The sequence below is a fragment of the Vulpes vulpes genome, chromosome 16 (assembly GCF_048418805.1).
Source record: "Vulpes vulpes isolate BD-2025 chromosome 16, VulVul3, whole genome shotgun sequence".
Classification (NCBI taxonomy): Eukaryota; Metazoa; Chordata; class Mammalia; order Carnivora; family Canidae; genus Vulpes; species Vulpes vulpes.
This window is the reverse complement of record NC_132795.1, coordinates 43137327-43155928: the sequence shown is the minus strand read 5'-3', so window position 1 is coordinate 43155928 and position 18602 is coordinate 43137327. Positions and strand designations below refer to the sequence as shown.

At 50.7% G+C, this 18602-nt stretch overlaps 1 protein-coding gene across 2 annotated transcripts in view; it reads right to left on the bottom strand.

Annotated features, from left to right (window-relative positions):
• Positions 1 to 18602, bottom strand: part of LGR5 (leucine rich repeat containing G protein-coupled receptor 5) — a 126561-nt gene that overhangs the window by 22717 nt on the left and 85242 nt on the right. For both annotated transcript variants that reach the window (XM_072741942.1, XM_072741943.1), the window contains exons 5-7: positions 5537 to 5752; positions 3528 to 3599; positions 820 to 888 (exon numbers count right to left, since the gene is read on the bottom strand). In XM_072741942.1, the coding sequence (XP_072598043.1) occupies positions 820 to 888; positions 3528 to 3599; positions 5537 to 5752 (357 nt within the window). The remainder of the gene's footprint in view (positions 1 to 819; positions 889 to 3527; positions 3600 to 5536; positions 5753 to 18602) is intronic.

The window sequence follows — 18602 nt, the reverse complement described above, 5'->3', positions numbered from 1 at the left end:
CCATGTGGGCCACGGCTGGAATGAGGTGAGGGCCTCGTTGGGCTGCCCGACCACAGGCCGGGAGGGTTTCCCAGTCAAGCCACACGTGCAGGTTCCTGAGGGAGACCCCCCCCCCCCTTGCAGGCTTTCTCTTCCAACGGGCTCTATTGTCTACTCCTTTAGCTGTGTGTCTTACTTCCCTTGGCCTAGAGAACAACCTCCATGTCCTTTCTGAGCTCTGGAACATTCCTTACGTATGTTATTTATATTTTTAGGTATGAAGAAGAGCTAACTGAATGGAGTCCTTCAAAGACAACGTATGCAACCTAACAGCTGAAAGCTGGCTTAACTCTGGTAAAACTGTGGGTCTGTAAAAATTAAACACGATTCACCAAGTATCTAAAGGATAGGAAATGACGTAGGTGAAAGCACCGAGTGCGGTACTAGACACATGCATTTCACTTCTCTAGTCCTAGACCTACATGACCTTAAAAAGCTTGTCTTTCAAAATACTCAGCAGGCAACTGAATTCCACAGTTCTCTATAAACGTGTGAAGTGTATAAATGTTGGGGAATATAGCTGAGGAAGAGAGCATGATTCAGAGAACTATGTATTTTTTTCTCATATACGTATATTCGAGAAATCCATTACATGTCTAAAAAAGATGATCTGATGTTTGTTGGCAGTAGAATAAAATATATCTTAAGCGTACTTAACCATCATTTATACAAACGTTGAAAACCTTCTCGTCATTCATGCTCTGTACAAAAATCAAACATATTTTAAAGTGAATTCACGAAGAATAGACATTTCCCATTAAGTCTGTCCTAAATACTCACAGTTCTTTAAGGTTGGAGAGTGTCCTGATGGCGGTGGGGAATTCATCAAGATTATTATAATTTAAGTCTCTGCAAATAAATAAACAGTATTTTCAGTTTTTAATTTAAAAAATTCATGCATACGACACATATGGAGACAGCTGACATGCTCTTCCAAGGGGCCACCGAGGAAAGCTCTCGTTCCTTCTCTTCGCGGAGAGAGCGTCTGGGCTTGCTGACCGAGCCCTTCACCAGCGTCTGGCTTAACAAGGTCATCACACAGCTCACTCTGAGAAATTTCAGAGTCCAACCTGAAGGGCACCAAGGTGTTGACAAATGGGGGGGGGCTAGAGCCGTGGGCAGGGCTGCCCCAGCAGGAGGGGGCTGGGGCCAGGCTGTGGGGCCTGCGACCAGCTCTTCCCCTGAACCTGGCTCAGCACTCCTCCTGCCTCCCCTCCCAGCTCCTCCCCCATTCCCACCTCACACGCTGACTTTCCCCCTTGCTTTTCTGTGTCCCCTGAAAGGGCACCTCGGAGGGCTCTGTCCCTGAGGCCTGCAGAATGCCCAGGATTCCCCAGCCCGTGTCCTCAGAGGCTTCTGTGCTACGGGCCCTCCCAGGAAGGGCATGAGGCCTAGAATTTCTGCAGGGTCATAGGACATGATTCAGACCAGGAGTAGGTTTTCCTTGGCCTTTGAGGCCAAGCTCCATGTTACCCCCCGCCCCCCCCCCCCCCCTGCCACGCAGACACAGCAGGGCCAGGCCGCTTCAACCCCTCCGTTTCCCTAGCTGTCCTGACACCAATGGCTTTTCAGTACCATCACTCAGACTGACTCCGCCTCGTATCTACAGCTTCGGATGGAAAAGCCATTGCGTCCTGGGCTCGGGGGAATGGCAGGTGTCCCGGATGACGCAGAGGGACCTTTGGGCCAGCCGATCAGATATGCTCAGATCTTCCTCTATGGGGAAGGACCGCTTTTGAATTTTAAGGGAGATCATCTGACCGAGGCAAGCATCGAGAGCCCTGCTTGTCGGGCATGAGCCATCCTTAAGCGGTAGTGCCGCCAGGAAACCTGTGTCTGTTATGGACATAAATTTTCTTCCTGTTTGTGAATCTCTCCAGATGCTCTGTTTTGATTAAATGAGGACTGGGTCCTTATAAATGACTTGGGTCTCTTGTGAGGGAAAGGAAGAGGTTGGGAGGAACCAATGTACTGATGCTCTGTAGCCCTGGGCAAGGTGCTGGGGGGGGGGGGGTGGCAGAGGGCAAGGAGACTCAGATAAATTTGCCCTGAAATGTTTTACTCCTCGGTATTTACATGAAACCAGGTCCTTATCTCAACCAAGGTGGGGGGAAGGGAGACTATTTACGGAAAGACCCTTGAAAGCCAGCATTGGTTTTTGTTCCTCCTGCGTTGGAAGGGATGGGAGGGTGCTTTCCACTACTAAGATCCTGCGCCCAGCCCTGCGGCCCCAAGAGCCCAAGTGTTTTCCAAGAGCTCGCAGGGACGGCTGCCCACGCCCCTACATCGACCTCAACGGTCTGCCCGGTCTGCCCCGGGAGCTCCATCTGCGGCATCTCCCCGCGAGGGTGGTGCCTCTCTCCCAAGAGGGAACACAGAGTGGCTTCAGCAACCTTGGGCGGGAGGCCGTGAGCACCCAGGGGCCTCGAGAAGGCCACCAGCCGCGGGTGGCCCGTCGGGAGATCGTCACACCCGGACCCGATGAGCAGCTACTCCAACCACGTGCAAAAACTAAGCTCTGGGTGCAAGTGGCCGACAGGCTCCGCGGCCCCACGGGAGGTGGGCTTTGGTGTCTCGCCCCACAGCCCGCCCAGAGCCAACCGTGTGGGTTCGGTGGTGCTGTGTGGCTCATTGCACTTGAGTGTTAACAGCGTGGGGGCAGGGGGGGCACAACTGGAAGCACGTGCCCTGCTCCAGACACTCGGGGCGCTCGCTGCCTGTCTCCTCACTAGGGCGGTGGGGGGCGGCTGGCCCAGGGGGCCCCGGGGCTCAGCGCTGGACTGTCTCTATGAGGTGCCAGCTCAGGTCTGGGCTTGTTCCCCGACCTTTGGAAGCAGTGCGCACAGGCAAACACAGATGTCCGGGCCAGGCTAGAGCAGAAGCGAACCCCAGCCATGCAGCTGCGTAGATGTGTCACACTGGCAAAGCGACTTCACCTGACTAGAGCTTAGCGTGGAAGGCTGATAGCTGCTCTCATGGGGTGCGCGTGGGGTCAGCTGAACTTGCGCACCCGGCTGTGCGATCCCCGGAGGTGGGTGCACCCGACAAATGGTAGCCGTTACTCCTTTCTCATGTGCACTTCTGCTGTCTGTTAGGGGGACCCCTGCTTATCTCAGATCGGAGAGCCCTGATCGGAGAGCACTCGCCTGGGCCGAATCCTCGTGGGGGGGTGCAGGGAGGAGCAGACTCGTGAGGAGTTGATCCCTGACACCCACAGCCCACGTTCCTCAGCAACCTGTCGCTGCTCGGCTGAGAACATCTCATTTAGCTTATAATGGCCCTAATTTACCACCCTCGTCCCATTAGAATGAAATCTCAGTTTTGCTACTTAGCTGCGTGTACACGCGCGTGTGAGGTGAAGCCACTGTAAATATCTGTTCAGAGCAATTAACCAAACCAGACAGCAGGTTTGGCTTTAAGGCCATCTTGATTCTTTCAGAATACTCAGAAAACACTGAAAAAAGGAAACAAATAAAAGGTCAACTCACAAAGTCTCTAGGCTGTGGAGCCCATCAAAGCATCTCTTTCCCAGGGAGTGAATTCTATTGTTATGGAGATGCCTGCAGGAGAAGGATACAGACACAGTCAGGAAGGCGCAGTGCGTGTGGAAACTTCGCGCATTCTGATTGCTTTCATAAAAAGCAAGAAACTTAGAAAGAATGCATTCATTACATAGAAGAGATGCTTTAACTTTAAAAATTTTTTTTTCCCTGAAAGGCCAAATGACCCATCCACTCTCATCGTAGATGAGTCTGTACCATAGAATTAATTAATTAACTAATTAATTTTATTTTTTATTGTTGTACCATAGAATTTTTTAAAACTTTTTATTTATTTATGATAGTCACACACACAGAGAGAGGCAGAGACACAGGCAGAGGGAGAAGCAGGTTCCATGCACCGGGAGCCCGACGTGGGATTCGATCCCGGGTCTCCAGGATCACGCCCTGGGCCAAAGGCAGGCGCTAAACCGCTGCGCCACCCAGGGATCCCTGTACCATAGAATTTAATAGGCGATGACAGTCTTACCTTTTGGGTCCGAGACATCAAGGCGCGTCGAGTAGCATGGGCAACACGACCGATACAGGGAAATGCAGGTTGTTAACATAGCTTTGGGACGTCGGGCATTAAGCAGAGATTCTGGTCATTATTGACAAATGAAGGATGGAGGGAAAGTCCTAGCCTACCGAGCCTATTTTCTCTTACAGTTGCTGGCCTAGAAGGGGCCTCATTCCTGGGGCGGGACCATGGGTTTACAGGCAACAATTTTAGCCACAGAGGATGGTGATCAGGTTTTTTTTGGCTGCCCAAGGAGATCAGTTATCTCGACGCAGTATTAATGCATATGATTATCATCTCTGGTTCCCTGGTGAGTCAGTTAAGTCAGGGCCAATGAGAACAGCTGTGCACATGACTGAAAACTGGACTAAGACCCAAGGGATTTTTGGAAAATGGGCCTAAGGAGCAGAGGGTGACAAAGAATCGCTGGATCTCTGCAAATCCACTCCCTCAGGCGGGGGAGAAAATTAAAGCATGGCCCCAGCTTCTGGTGGGTCAGGAGCATCATGTTCACATGTGTGAGTCAGAGCAGAAATTGGCCAATATCACCCCAGGTTTCTTGTCCTTTAGATTAAGGTTCTGTTTGTGTGTTTTCCCAAAGACCTTATTTATTTGTTTGTTTTACTGAGGGGGGCGGGGGGCGGAGGAGCAGAGCGGGAGGAGAGGGAGGGGAAAGCACCCCCAGCAGACTCCGTGCTGATGCACAGCCAAGCCTGGGGCTCGGTCGCACGACCCTAAGATCACGACCTGAGCCAAAACCAAGAGCTGGACACCGGACCGACCGAGCCAACCCGGCACCCCAACTGAGGTTTTTGTTCTAATAAATTGATGTGGGTTTCATGTGAGATCTTTGTGACATTTATTGAAGATCTTCCACATGCAACACATGGGGGAGGGCACTGAGGGCGCCTAAAAAGATGGTTATTATTTTTCAAACTATGACCCGAGACCCATTTTGGTTTACTTAACGTAATGAAATCTCAACCCATCGGGGGGAGGGAAAAGCCACATGAATGCACAGCTCTCTGTCAACGCTCTGTCCCTACCTCCCTTCCCTTGGGAGGGGCTCAAAAAGGATTTTCAAGCCTACATAACAAGAAGGGCGCATTGCAATTTGGCCTGAATTCTAAGTATTGCCAGAAACGAGGAGCTTTGATTCCCCGCAGTCCCAGGGCCAGCGGGCGGTCGGTGGGCGACCGTCGGGGGGCCACCCGTGAGCTCTGGGACACAGCACTGCTGTGTGGCGCCCAGCAGCTGCGCGCTGCATGTGGCCCGAAAGCCTTCATGCAATGAGAACAGTCGTGAGGAGCTCGGGGGATTTTCCTCCCTGTAAGCGTCCCTACTCGAGGTCTGAAGGACCAGCACTTGGGGCCAGCGTCCCGCGGTGCAAATTCAGAAAGTGGAGAGAGAGAGAGAGAGAGAGAGAGATAAAACTTACAGAACCACCAAGCTGGAGAGGTTCCCAAAGGCATAGTCTGGGATGTGGCGGATTTTGTTCAGGGCCAAGGTCATGGCCTGCAGGGCCGGCAAACTTCTGAAAGCCTGCACGGGGATCTCGGTCAGCGCATTGTCATCCAGCCACAGGTGCCGCAGGGCGTGCAGGCCGCTGAAGCAGCCGGGGGGCACTGTGCTGATGTGGTTGGCGTCCAGGCGCCTGAGGAGGAAGACAGAAGGCTGGTGACCAGGGCCAACCCGGGCAGGATGAGGACTTGGCGGCACAACCATCCCCGCGTGATGAACAGGAGGGTGTGGGGCGCGGTGGCTCTCCAGGTGGGCCCTCCTCGCGCCGCCTGGCCACGACTGCTGGGGCCACGGAGACCCCTGGGCTCTGATTCCCTCCAGGCAGGTGGGTCACATGCCTCTGTGCACGGAAGTGGCCCCTGGGCCACGGTCTGTCAGGTGTCCCTGGTGACGCCGGGAGGTATGCCCCTTGCCCTCCCCTCACCCCAAGCCTAGTACCTGTCTTTGCTCTCTTTGTCTTTCCTTTTTTTTTAAGGATTGTATTTATTTATTTATTTATTTATTTATGAAAGAGAGTGAGCCTGAGGAGGAGGGGTAGCAGGAGAGGGACAAGCAGCCTCCTCCCCGCCCCAACTGCAGGGCTCGACCCCAGGAACCTGAGATCACGACCCCAGGACCATGAGATCATGACCCTAGGACCATGAGATCGCGACCCCAGGACCGTGAGATTGCGACCCCAGGACCATGAAACCGTGGCCCCAGGACCCTGAGATCACAACCCCAGGACCGTGAGACTGTGACCCCAGGACTCTGAGATCGTGACCCCAGGACTGTGAGACTGTGAACCCAGGACCCTGAGATCACGACCCCAGGACCGTGAGACAGTGATCCCAGGACCCTGAGATCGTGACCCCAGGACCGTGAGACCGTGACCCCAGGACCCTGAGATCATGACCCCAGGACCATGAGATTGTGACCCCAGGACCATGAGATTGCAACCCCAGGACCCTGAGATCATGACCCGAGCCCCCAGCAGATGCTTCCGGGCCTCTGCTGTGCAAACACACAAACACACCATCCCACTGCTTTGCCCACTGAGCTGTGGGTGAGGATCGGGGGGGTCATGCAGGCTGCAGGGTGAACCCGCAGTGAGAGAAGATGCAACCCCCCCCCCCCCCCCCCCCCCCCCGCCGCCCATTACTCAGCACAGTGCTGAGCGCGCGAAAACTACCGGCTTTCTGGCTCCTTCTAACCATCTTCATGAGGCAGGTATTTGTTTCTCCCAACATTTTAAATAATAATAGAATTAACAGCTTTCCCAGCTTTTGCTTCTTTCTTCCACGCACCGTTATTTATTTATTTTTTTTGCAGGCCATTATGTCTGATATAGGTCTGGTCCCCGGGCTGTTGCAGCTTCAGAACCAGCAGAGGGAGTGCAATGCACTTACTTCGTCCCTACCCAACAGAAACTCCGGCAGTAGTGACAACGACTGGACTTTTCTTATTGGAAGTTGCAATTTTCTGTAAGGTGCGTGAACAACGGAACCACCACCACCCTGCTATGCTTCCAATGACCCTCACTCACTTTTCCAATTTGTTCGTAAGGCTCACACATTTGTTTGCATTTCCAAAGCTAGGATTTTAAAAAAAAGGGGGTTGCATTTTAAGCAGCCCATGTATTAGGAAGGATTAGAAAATCATGAGTGGATTCTGAAAAATGTTTTAGGAAGCATTTAAGACTAAACAGATGCAGGAGGCACACCAGGATCATGAAATAATCCCTTGCAAACCAAATTTAAACAGTTTAGAAATAGAAGTCTCTCTAGTGGGGAGCTAATCTCTTTGGAAAGCAGCTTCCTCGCTTTTGGTCACATTTGTCACTTCACTCGTCCCCGGCTCCTCCTCCTCTTGACCAAATGGGGACAAGTGATGCCTGGCCCCGGACCAGGTTTTGATAATAACTGAGATAAGGTCACCTGGGATGAATTTGCAGGGTTTGTGCTCGTCCCCTCACGAGCACATCTCCAGGAGGGCAGTGGTCATGGGAGGGAACAGTAAACGCAGGTTCCAAGGATCTCAAGGTCCTGCCAATAAACAGAACCCGAAAGGTTTAGGAAAACCCAACGCTGCCTCCTCCTCGTGCCTCCAGTGACAACCCGCTCAGCCCGGGTTCAAATTAGGAATGATTTCATCAGGGGGAGGAGGTGATGGTTTTCCTTCGACCAGAAGTGAAGCACGGAGGGAAACTCTCGTAATGACCACACCGATTAAAGACGGAGGACTTTATTTAAATAATACGAGCCTCCATGTTTTAGGTGACAGATTGTAGGATCATGGCCAGTTGCTTATGTGATGCAGCAAGTGGCTTCTAGAGGCCTGAAGATGACTCATCTTAAAGTTCGGTGCAAACGTTGGGGCCCATTTACAGAGAAGGCTCTCAGCGCTGAGCCAGAGGCCTGTCTTCTTCCAGCCTTAGGTTCCCGCTTCCAGCCTTAGATTCCCGCTAATGTCCCTGCTGGATCTCGAAGTGACCTGGGTCTCAGTTTTCAATGTTAATAAACCCATTTCTCTGGATAGATGAATTTATGAAAAAAACTAATTTATCGTTTATGATTTAGGAATCACTTTTTTTCCCCCTCGAGAAAATAACATGATCTGCCTTCCACATTGTAAGCTTAGGGCAATTTTGCACAGTCCTATCCCTTCACGTACCAATACTCCCAGGTGTCCTGAGTGTGGCACTAAAACGGGTCTCTGCCTCAATGGTTCCTTCATATAAGAAGCTCCCCATAAGCCACAGTTCTTCTAAACGCCGTGTTTGGAAGTCCTTGTCCACCTGCCTCAGTGGCCCAAACAGCGAGTGGTGTATTGTTCACACCCAGAGGCATTACCTGATTCAATCCTAACAGAAGATCCTAAGGCTAAACTGGAGTATGGAATTCATTATCAGGCCCCTCGTACAGGTGGTTCTCACAGAACAAGGTTAAGACTGCTGACAAAGCCGCTGGCAGGGCACAAGTTGTGCCTATTCAGTGAGTAAACAAAAAGATCATATCATGTCGATCTGGTTTGGGGTCACTGGGCATTTTCTATTCATATGCTTGGATATTTACGTGCTGGTGTATAAGAAAAACATCACCACAGAGCCTCGAAAAACATAGCTCTGTAATATTATCAAAGATGACAAAGAAAAATGACTGCACTCTATAGCTCCACTTTTTTAAAGTGTTTCTTTGCTATTATTTCTATTTCATGCCAAGTCACAAAGGGTGTGTGTGTGTGTGTGTGTGTGTGTGTGTAGGCAGCTTAAAATCTGAATTAGTGCAGAGATTTAGGACGAGAAACGTCAGGTCCAAGTCAGTGCACAGCAGCTGTGTGTGACCGTGGTCAAGTCAATAGACTTCAGCCTTTGCACCTGTAAAATGGGGGTAACAGCTATTTTATAGGGTTGCTTCATGATTAAAGGAACACATACACCAAACTATAAATCGCCTTAATGGTTTTAAATTATTATTACTTGAGGCTGGTTACAGTTTGTATTTGTATTTTTATTTTTGACCATGGAAACCCCTGAGAAAAAAAAAGGTAGACTCAAATTTTGCCTAAAAGTTGGCCAAAAGGAATCCTATGTTGTCGGTGAATTTCGGTTCTGAAAAATGCTACTTCTTTCATTGCTCACGACAGAGATAATTAAGAGGTGTCTGGTCTCTTCAATAAATGGTGCTGGGAACATTGGACATCCACATGCAGAAGAATGAAACTAGGCTACTCTCTTGCACCATACACAAAGATAAACTCAAAATGGATGAAAGATCTAAATGTGAGATAAGATTCCATTAAAATCCTAGAGGAGAACACAGGCAACACCCTTTTTGAACTCGGCCACAGTAACTTCTTGCAAGATACATCCACGAAGGCAAAAGAAACAAAAGCAAAAATGAACTATTGGGACTTCATCAAGATAAGAAACGTCTGCACCGCAAAGGAAACAGTCAACAAAACTCAAAGACAACCTACAGAATGGAGAAGATATTTGCAAATGACATATCAGATAAAGGGCTAGTTTCCAAGATCTATAAAGAACTTATTAAACTCAACACCAAAGAAACAAACAATCCAATCAGGAAATGGGCAAAAGACATGAACAGAAATCTCACTGAGGAAGACATAGACATGGCCAACAAGTACATGAGAAAATGTTCTGCGTCACTGGCCATAAGGGAAATACACATGAAAACCACAATGAGGGGATCCCTGGGTGGCACAGTGGTTTAGCGCCTGCCTTTTGCCCAGGGCGCGATCCTGGAGACCCGGGATCGAGTCCCACGTCGGGCTCCCGGTGCATGGGGCCTGCTTCTCCCTCTGCCTGTGTCTCTGCCTCTCTCTCTCTTTCTCTCTGTGTGACTATCATAAATAAATAAAAAAAAAAAATTAAAAAAAAAAAAAGAAAAAGAAAACCACAATGAGATCCTACCTCACCCCAGTGAGAATGAGGAAAATTAACAAGGCAGGAAACCACAAATGTTGGAGAGGATGTGGAGAAAGGGGAAGTCTCTTGCACTGTTGGTAGGAATGTGAACTGGTGCAGCCACTCTGGAAAACTGTGTGGAGGTTCCTCAAAGAGTTAAAAATAGACCTGCCCTAGGACCCAGCAATTGCACTGCTGGGGATTTACCTCAAAGATACAGATGCAGTGACACGCTGGGACACCTGCACCCCGATGTTTATAGCAGCAATGTCCACAATAGCCAAACTGTGGAAGGACCTTGGTGTCCATCGAAAGATGAATGGATAAAGAAGCTGTGGTCTATGTATACAATGGAATATTCCTCAGCCATTAGAAATGACAAATACCCACCATTTGCTTCGACATGGATGGAACTGGAAGGTATTATGCTGAATGAAGTAAGTCAATTGGAGAAGGACAAACAGTATATGGTCTCATTCATTTGGGGAATATAAAAAATAGTGAAAGGGAATAAAGGGGAAAGGAGAAAAAATGAGTGGGAAATATCAGAAAGGGAGACAGACCATGAGAGACTCCTAACTCTGGGAAACGAACTGGGGGTGGTGGATGGGAAGGTGGGTGGGGGGTGGGGGTGACAGGGTGACGGGCACTGAGGGGGGGTACTTGACGGGATGAGCACTGGATGTTATTCTATATGTTGGCAAACTGAACACCAATAAAAAATAAATTTATAAAAAAACAAAAAAAAATTAAGAGGTGTCCGCACTTAGACTTACTAGAAGTTACCCTTACTTTTCAGCCTTCAGCATCACAATGACATGTGTGTGCACGTGCACGTGTAGAATCACAAAGGGCAAAGGTTTTTGTTCCCAATACTTTAGCGAGTGGCACATCTTCATTCCAAAGGTAAAGGAGGAGAGGTGACACGTGATAGCATGTTCTCAGAGACACGTCCTACCGGGGGTCTTGGCATTTAAGTATCTAGCAAGACTGTGAAGACGTAGCACAAAACCTGCACGCTGGTAGGTGTAGCGAACTAAAGCCTTTAAACAATGGGCGTGGCCCCATCACCTTTAAGGCAAATAAAACCTCTTCATCATGGTCTCGAAAGGTGTTCTGCAAAGTGATCACTGTATGGAAATGGGACCCCTTTTATGCTCCTTCCGTCACTTATAAATTCTAGCAAACTGATAGGTAAGACATTTTACGCTCTTTTCTATGCGGTAACAACTACGTGCATGTGGTTCCTGGAAAGTGCACTGAATTAGAAAAATCAAGACAAATTGAGTCAGGTCTCCATCAGTGATTAATCCTGAGATGTGGAGACACACCGATTAATTTCTCCGAGGGTCACTTTTTATATCTGGAGAGCATAACAGGTCACAGAACTGCGGCGGGAATTAAGCGAGAAAACATGTGCAAGTGTTTTGTAAGTAGTAAAGTGCTCTACAAATGACAGGTGTTATTACTTGAGAAAAATCTTCACGTTTAGGGAGTGATAACATTTCCGCTGGCCCCCTCCCCCCCCAACAAAGGTTTCCCGAATTTTTCCTGAAGGTTCTTAACTCTTTGTTGTTTCAAATCTCTAAATGGAGATGGACATATTTTTGAGGGGGTCCTACGGGCTGGCAGGCCTGCCACTTTTCTAGTCCCCGTAATCCTTCCTATGTAAGGTCAGTAGCTACGCTGCGTGTTTTGAGAGAGTCTAGGAAGCCTCCCATCACGGACAAAGGAGCACACACACCTTCTGTGTTAGGCCCGCAAAGGTCAAGAAGGCCCAGAAAGGCCCAGAAAGGCCCAGAAGGTGAACATGGCTGAGGAAAACTATGACATCACTTGGTGCAAGAACAGAATTGTCATCAAGTGTGAGTCTGGGCAGTGTGACCTTGAGGACTACTATCAAGGCCAAGAGGATCTGTCAAGACTGTGGGGCACGTGTTGAAATAACTACCTCTCTGTAGGGAGGCCTTGAGGTTGGAGGACTCCATAATTACCAAAGGGAATATGCTGCCCAAACTGCTTGGCCAACGGGACTGTCCCTCTTGGACCTGGGGTCGTCCCTCCTCGCCGCCGGGAACTTGTCAGGGCCATCCAAGGTCACCCTGACAGGCTTCGGTGCTTTTGAGTATCCAAGGTAGACATTTAGTCTGGATAACTGCGCTAAAGGAGGCTAAATGGACGCGCGGGAGAGAACGTGGTCACTTGTCGGCTGTGGGCCCCACAGTGACTCCATGTGCCCTCCGGGGCGCCTGGGCAGGTGGGGATCACGCAAGAGCAGGGATGAATGTTACTCAGTATTATGTGAACTAGAAACAAAATAAAACCGCATGTTCGCTGTGAACATGCACACGTTACATTACACTCTGTGAGCGCGGAGTGTCCTGTGTGATGAAGACTTACGGGCAAGAAAAGCAATCTTTCATGTCAGGCTATGGCAAAAACAAAAACAAAAACAAAAACAAAAACAAACAAGACACACAAAAAACCAAAAAGAACATGTAAAAAGCTCATGTTCTTACCTTCTGTCTAAAGTTTTTTTTTCCTCCATGATCTTTTCATGTGTAGATGCTGGATTTTACACGTTTTTCTCTCTTAAGAGAAACAATTTGCCAGTCTGTTCCCTACTCCAGAAAGGAATTTTTGATTTATCAGTGGCATTACTGTAGGGATTAGAGAAGCTATGAGATCATGCCTGCTATTGTTTTTCCAGAAAAAGGCCCTTTACATCTATCTCATATATGATACCTTGCCAATGTATCACACAGACTCATATCTCTGTTTGAGAATGTTTTTTGATAAGCCACAGACTACAAGGAAGAAAGCGTTAGTTGGAAGATAAGCCGTAGATCTTGGCTAATTCCACATCTGAGATGGCTGTGCTGATGTCAATTATTAACATAGATGACTTGAGAAAAAAAAGCCAAAAGTGTGAAAATGTTGCAGCTGCAGGTATAATATAAGTTTATGGGGGTTCTCTCAATCGACACAATTGAGAAGCATGGCGTTTTCATCACTGACCTTTCTGTTTTATTTTATTTTATTTTTTTATTTTTTATTTATTTATTTTTTTGACCTTTCTGTTTTATATTTGGATGAGCAATTTTCTTTCTAAGTCTAACGGGAATGACCGACTCACTGGCATGGACATTCCTGCATTTTCTGAGACCACTCCGAGCAATCCATGAAGGGTTAGAAGAACACAACCATTTAGTTCATTTATAAAATCTTTAAAAAACGAAAGCATTTTCAGTGATTACCTTGCTTTGCCTGCGAGGTGAAAAGCACAGAGTTCCAAGCTCGTACGTCATACAATCTGATGAGGCAGCTGAAATATTTGTTATGGTCAAGTTCTACCGCTTGGAAATCGCATTGCCCTGGAGCCAGGGGATCACTGGAAATTGAATTTGTCAGGTCGTCGTGATAATACTCTTGGGACAGAATTGTATCGCTGGGAGCTCTTAGAGATGGGATTCATGTTGATTTATAGAACTCCTTATACTAATAGGAGCCGTTTTTGCTATTATTTAATATTTGCCGAGTGACCACAAGGTGGGATTTCTCTTTGGATGAGATTTCCCACCCATATGCTGGCAATGCACGACGTGTGTGAATTCACAGGAGCAGCACAAGAGCTGACGTGGGCGGTTCTGTGCCTCCCTTTCTAGTCCCCATCCTATTCATCGCTACACTTACTGTAAACCAGGAACATAAATTAGTGCTTTAAACTCTGAAAAGGTGAGCAAGTCGGCTCATCTCTGCAGCTTGAGGGGCGAGACAGCCTCCAGTGCCCGGGACAGCAGAACCCTAGAGGCGGGCGAGTGGGCCTGGCCACAGCCACCTAAGGGACCTGGTGTCCGCGGCTCCATCGGGCGGTGACAACTGGGTCTTTTTTTTTTTTTAATAATAAATTTATTTTTTATTGGTGTTCAATTTGCCAACATACAGAATAACACCCAGTCTTAAAGTCAATTTGCAAGCCTGGCTCAGCTCCTCAGGGGTCCCTGCTGCTGTGAGTTTTGTATCAGGGCCTCGAGCACCAGGAGCATTCCCATCTCCAGTTTCACTTTTCTCCAGAGAAAACAAAGGCTTTTATTTATTTGTTTTTTTGGCCAAGGGCAGCCTTGGTCTCCCGGGCCCATCAGGGCCTGAAATCTGCGGGTCTTTCTTTTGGATCTTCTCAGCCTTCCAGCCAATCCTGCACCAAGCCCTCTCCCTTTATCTCCCAAACTCTCCACTGTCTGCTTCAGCCTCTTATCTCTTAACACCTGCGGGGCCTGCAACAGTCCCTGAGCTGCTCCCCTGCCTTTGATCTCTTATCTCTGCAATCACTCCCTGGGCTGTGGCCCGGCTCCTGGGGCGGCCCATCAGAGCTCAGCATCCACCTTACCCACCTGCCCCTCGGTCCCGTCCCATCAGGGCTTGCCGTCCACCTTACCCACCGGCCTCTCGGTCCCCGTCAGGCTGTCCCGGGTTCGCCCCCGGCCCAGGTACTCCGGGGCCTTGTCCCCGGGAGCATCCTCTCCTTCCTGCCCATCTGAATCTCACCAGCCCTCCAAGGCCTCACATGAAGGTCCTTCCTCGAACCCTACTCCCTCCCCACTTTTTTTTTTAAAAAAAGTTATTATCGCGGTACAGTTGACCTGCCGTGTCGCTGCCGTGGCTTCAGGCGCACGGCATCAACATTCAACAGCTCTACGTGCTACTCCTCGCTCACGACGCTAAGAGCGGTCACCGTCTGTCTGTCACCGTGCCACATTAGGACAGTACGACAATCATGATCCCTGTCCGGCCCTCTTCACCTCTGCGACTCGTTTGTTTGACAGCTGGGAATTAGTCCCTCTTAAGCCCCTTTGCCTGCCCCTTGGGTTCCCAAAGCAGAGATGCGGCTAAGACCGTGGAAAGCCAAGTCGTGCGGACACATCGACGCGGAGGCCCCGGAGGAAGCCCTGCGGTGCAACCGCCAGCTCGGGAGGGCAGGTAGGAGAGGCCCGGGCGGCAGGTGAGAGCCTGGCACCTGGGAGAGCCGGGGACAGGGCCACAGGCCACCCGGGGGAGGCTGGCCAGTCCGAGCAGATGCTGAGGACATCACTTAGGGCTTTGGTGCAATAAACTCAATAAATATTTCCTGAGCACGTTTTCTGCAGGTCCTGCTCCGGGTGCTGGAGACCTGATGGCAAACGTGGCAGGCGTGAGCACGCTTTCTAGACGCGTCCATCCAACATTTACGGAGCCTGTTTCCTAAAGTGCAGCCAGACAATCATCACAAACGAGACGTTAGGTGAAGGGGACTGTATGGTGGGAGGATCTAACCCACAGTTCCCTTTTCCTCGGGAGCCAGGCTGCCTTTTCAGCTGTTTCGACTCAGTCTTTACTCCACAGCACCCACGTGCGAGACCAGGCCGGTCATCTCCTGCCGCTGTACCCCTGTGCGGCCCCTGTCCCGGTCGGTGTTGCTGGTCTTGGCGACAGGCCTCACTAGCACCCACGCGACTCCCTGTCTTCCTGCGTCCTCCGTCGCCAATTCGTTCCCAGTGCCGGCGACTTCACCTATTTCTCAAGCCCGTTTCCATTTTGCCGTCTCCGCAGGCCCAACCCTGACAAAGTCCTCCGTCTGCGAGACTGTCCCGGTGACTCAGGCCGGATGACGGCCTTGCTGCCGGCGCACCTCCTGTGGACTCCGTCCGCTCTGGCCATGGACACCAAGGCCTTGGCGCCCCCCAACGGCCCTCGGGGTGTCGGGCCGGCCGCCTGGCTGGACTCTGCTGGGACACCTTGCAGCGCACTCTTCCCGCTTCAGCCCTGTGGCCCTGGCTTCCTGGCTTCTGGCCCTGATGCGCGAGGGCCCTGCCTCCCCGACGGCGACCAGTGCCTGCGTAGTCCCTCCGTCTTGAATGTTCTTCCCTCTTGTCTTTGTCTGATCGATTCTCACCTTTGCAGAAGGGCCGAGATACCCTTTTGTGCCTACGGTTCCCGCATCAACAGGGTGGAGACGAGCCCCACCCACAGGCACAGAGCCTGGGGCAGCTCGAGGCCCAGGGAGACAGCGGGGGCTCTGCGGGTGCTGCTCAGCAGCCTGGCCCCCTGCCCCTCTCCAGCCACCTGCGGCACTGCCTGCCCCCCTGCCAACCTCTCCGGCCGTGCTCTGGAGGGCAGGTGTGATTGGCTCGCCCCCTTCCAGGGCTCACTCCCGGGAGCTCGGGCACCCGCGGCCGTGCGCCCATTGTCGGGCCTGCACTCCGGAGGCCGCAAGGTAGCCTGGTGGCAAACGTGCAGATGTGGGAGGTCTTAGCTGAGCCTCAGCCCCGGCCTGACTCCACTAGGAGCCCGATGACCTTGAGGAGGTCACTGAACCTCTGAGCTTCCGGCCTCCTCCTTCCTGAGGAAGGGAGCATCTCGGCTCGAACCTGGGGGGCGCTGCTTCCAGGACGGGGCCGTGTACACGCGCCTCACCAAGAGCAGGGGCTGCTGCTCCCATGACCCCGGGGGGCTGACCTCCTGGGGCGCTTCCAGCAGCCTTCCCAGGCTTTGCTGCTTCCTCATGTGCCTTTTTGCAATTCTGTCCTGACCTCGCCTACCCCGAGGAGGGGGGACACAGCCCCCCTTTGGCTGTGCGCCTTCCCAGTGAGGCCCTTCCTTTGGTTTCTTCAGAGTCTAACCTATTTTCCAAAGGAAGGCCTCCTTTCCTATCACAAGACTGAGAAAAGTGGCATTTTACTGCTCATTGATGACATCCTCGCTCTCGTGGGGCTCTTTATCCAGCTGACAGGACGGTCCCCTCTGGGATTTTCCCGGGGCCTGGGCACAAGGCCCGCGGCAGAAAGCCTCAGGCAGGGGGCCTTGCCTTAAGTGCTCGCATTTCTTGTCCCATACGTGATCCTGAGGACTGTGCCCCAACTCGCCTCAAATGTGCTGTAGGAAGGGCCCCCTCTGGAAATAGCCTTTGCCTCCTGCTTGCACGTGGGGAGGGAGACCAGGAAACCTTGTCCTCCTGACAGGTCGCTGGGTGCTGGTGTGCATGTGGCTCCGGGAAGTGAGCTCCTCACAGTGCATCAGGTGCACGCCGCGGCCTCTGCAACATCTAAGTCCGCCTCCATCCCAGGCTGTACCTAATATGCTGGCACTTTGGTGGAAAAAAACCAAACTAAAAAATTTTTTTTTACTTACTGAATGTGCCTTTTTATTGCATAAGCTTGTAATTTCTCTTTCAGGAGACCATGTTAGTGGAAGGAATAATGTCACTAATACGAAACCATTGTTTGTTTTTTGTTGTTTTTTTAATCCCTTTGGTCTTTTAAACGTCTCCTCTGGGTTACCTCACCCTGCTTTCTTCTTGTCTGCTTACAGCACCTTGTCTTTTGTTCTGTCCTTCCCAGTCTTTATCCAGGGTCTGAAACCCAATAGGCTCCTGGATGTCAGAGGGAGAAGCCGGTGGCTGGTTCTAGGCTTGCTTTGCTTCTTGCTCAGCTCTGCGAGCCCTGCCCCTTCCTCCTTGTCTCTTCTTCTTGCTTATTCTCCTGGGGACTCTTGGCAGCAAAACCCCACATGGTGGGCCGTGGGCAGGTGAGGCTATTACGGCCTCACAGGGCTCAGAGGGGGAGCCTGTGGCCGGGAAGCTGCCATTGCAAGATGCAGGGGCACATCATGGTCCGGGCATGAGCTACGTGTTCTCCATAGGTTTTAAAAACAAGGTCTTACGCTCTGAAGATGAACATCAGCCGGTCGGAGGATAGAGACCACACTGCAGATACGCCAACCCAATTGGCTTCTCCAGCGCGAACGTGGAACCCACAAGAACTAACGTGTATTAAATAACACTGGGCCGACACGCCTACGTCACTCTGCTGGATCACCTTGGACTTCACCAGGGGCGGCGAGATGACTGTCAACGGATGAAGCAGTGATTCTTTTTCATAGACTGATCTCTTAACTACAGATACAAAGGTGTGAGGGCCCGGGAGGGGAAAGTTTCGGGTTTCCATCAAATCACTGTAATCTGAACCTAGTCCTCAGATGACTATTATGCCAACAGTTTCTTGGTGAAATACAACTCATTGTGAATTCTGATTACATTTCCTATTCCGTCCCAAAGAGACAGAAAGGAAGTTGTTATATTCGATCACATTACCCAAAGCCACCTGGTGTCTGGGCGGTCATTGCCACGCAGAGGCAGACGGCCGTGCCGTGCAGGGGCCGGCTCTGGGCTGCCGGGCTCTGGCGCACAGCCTTGACCTCTTAGGCTTCAGGCAAGGAGTTCGTAAGCATCAGGAGCGGGTTACAAGAACACAGGTGTACCTGTGTGCTTTCATCATGGACAAAGGCGAATGACTTTCACTCACGTTAAATGAATGAAGATGACGTCTCGAAACGCGAGCACGATTTGTCTCTTGCTTACAGCAACGTTACCGATTTTAATATATCCCGTTTCTCCAACCATATTCCATGAAGCCAAGTCCACAGGGTGGAGCAGGTGTACCAAGGATCTATTTCAGTGGGGATGGGCCGCTCTGGGTATGTGGACCACTCCTGAGCTCATAGAACAATGCGGATGGTCATTTCCCAAGTGCGTCGGCCACAC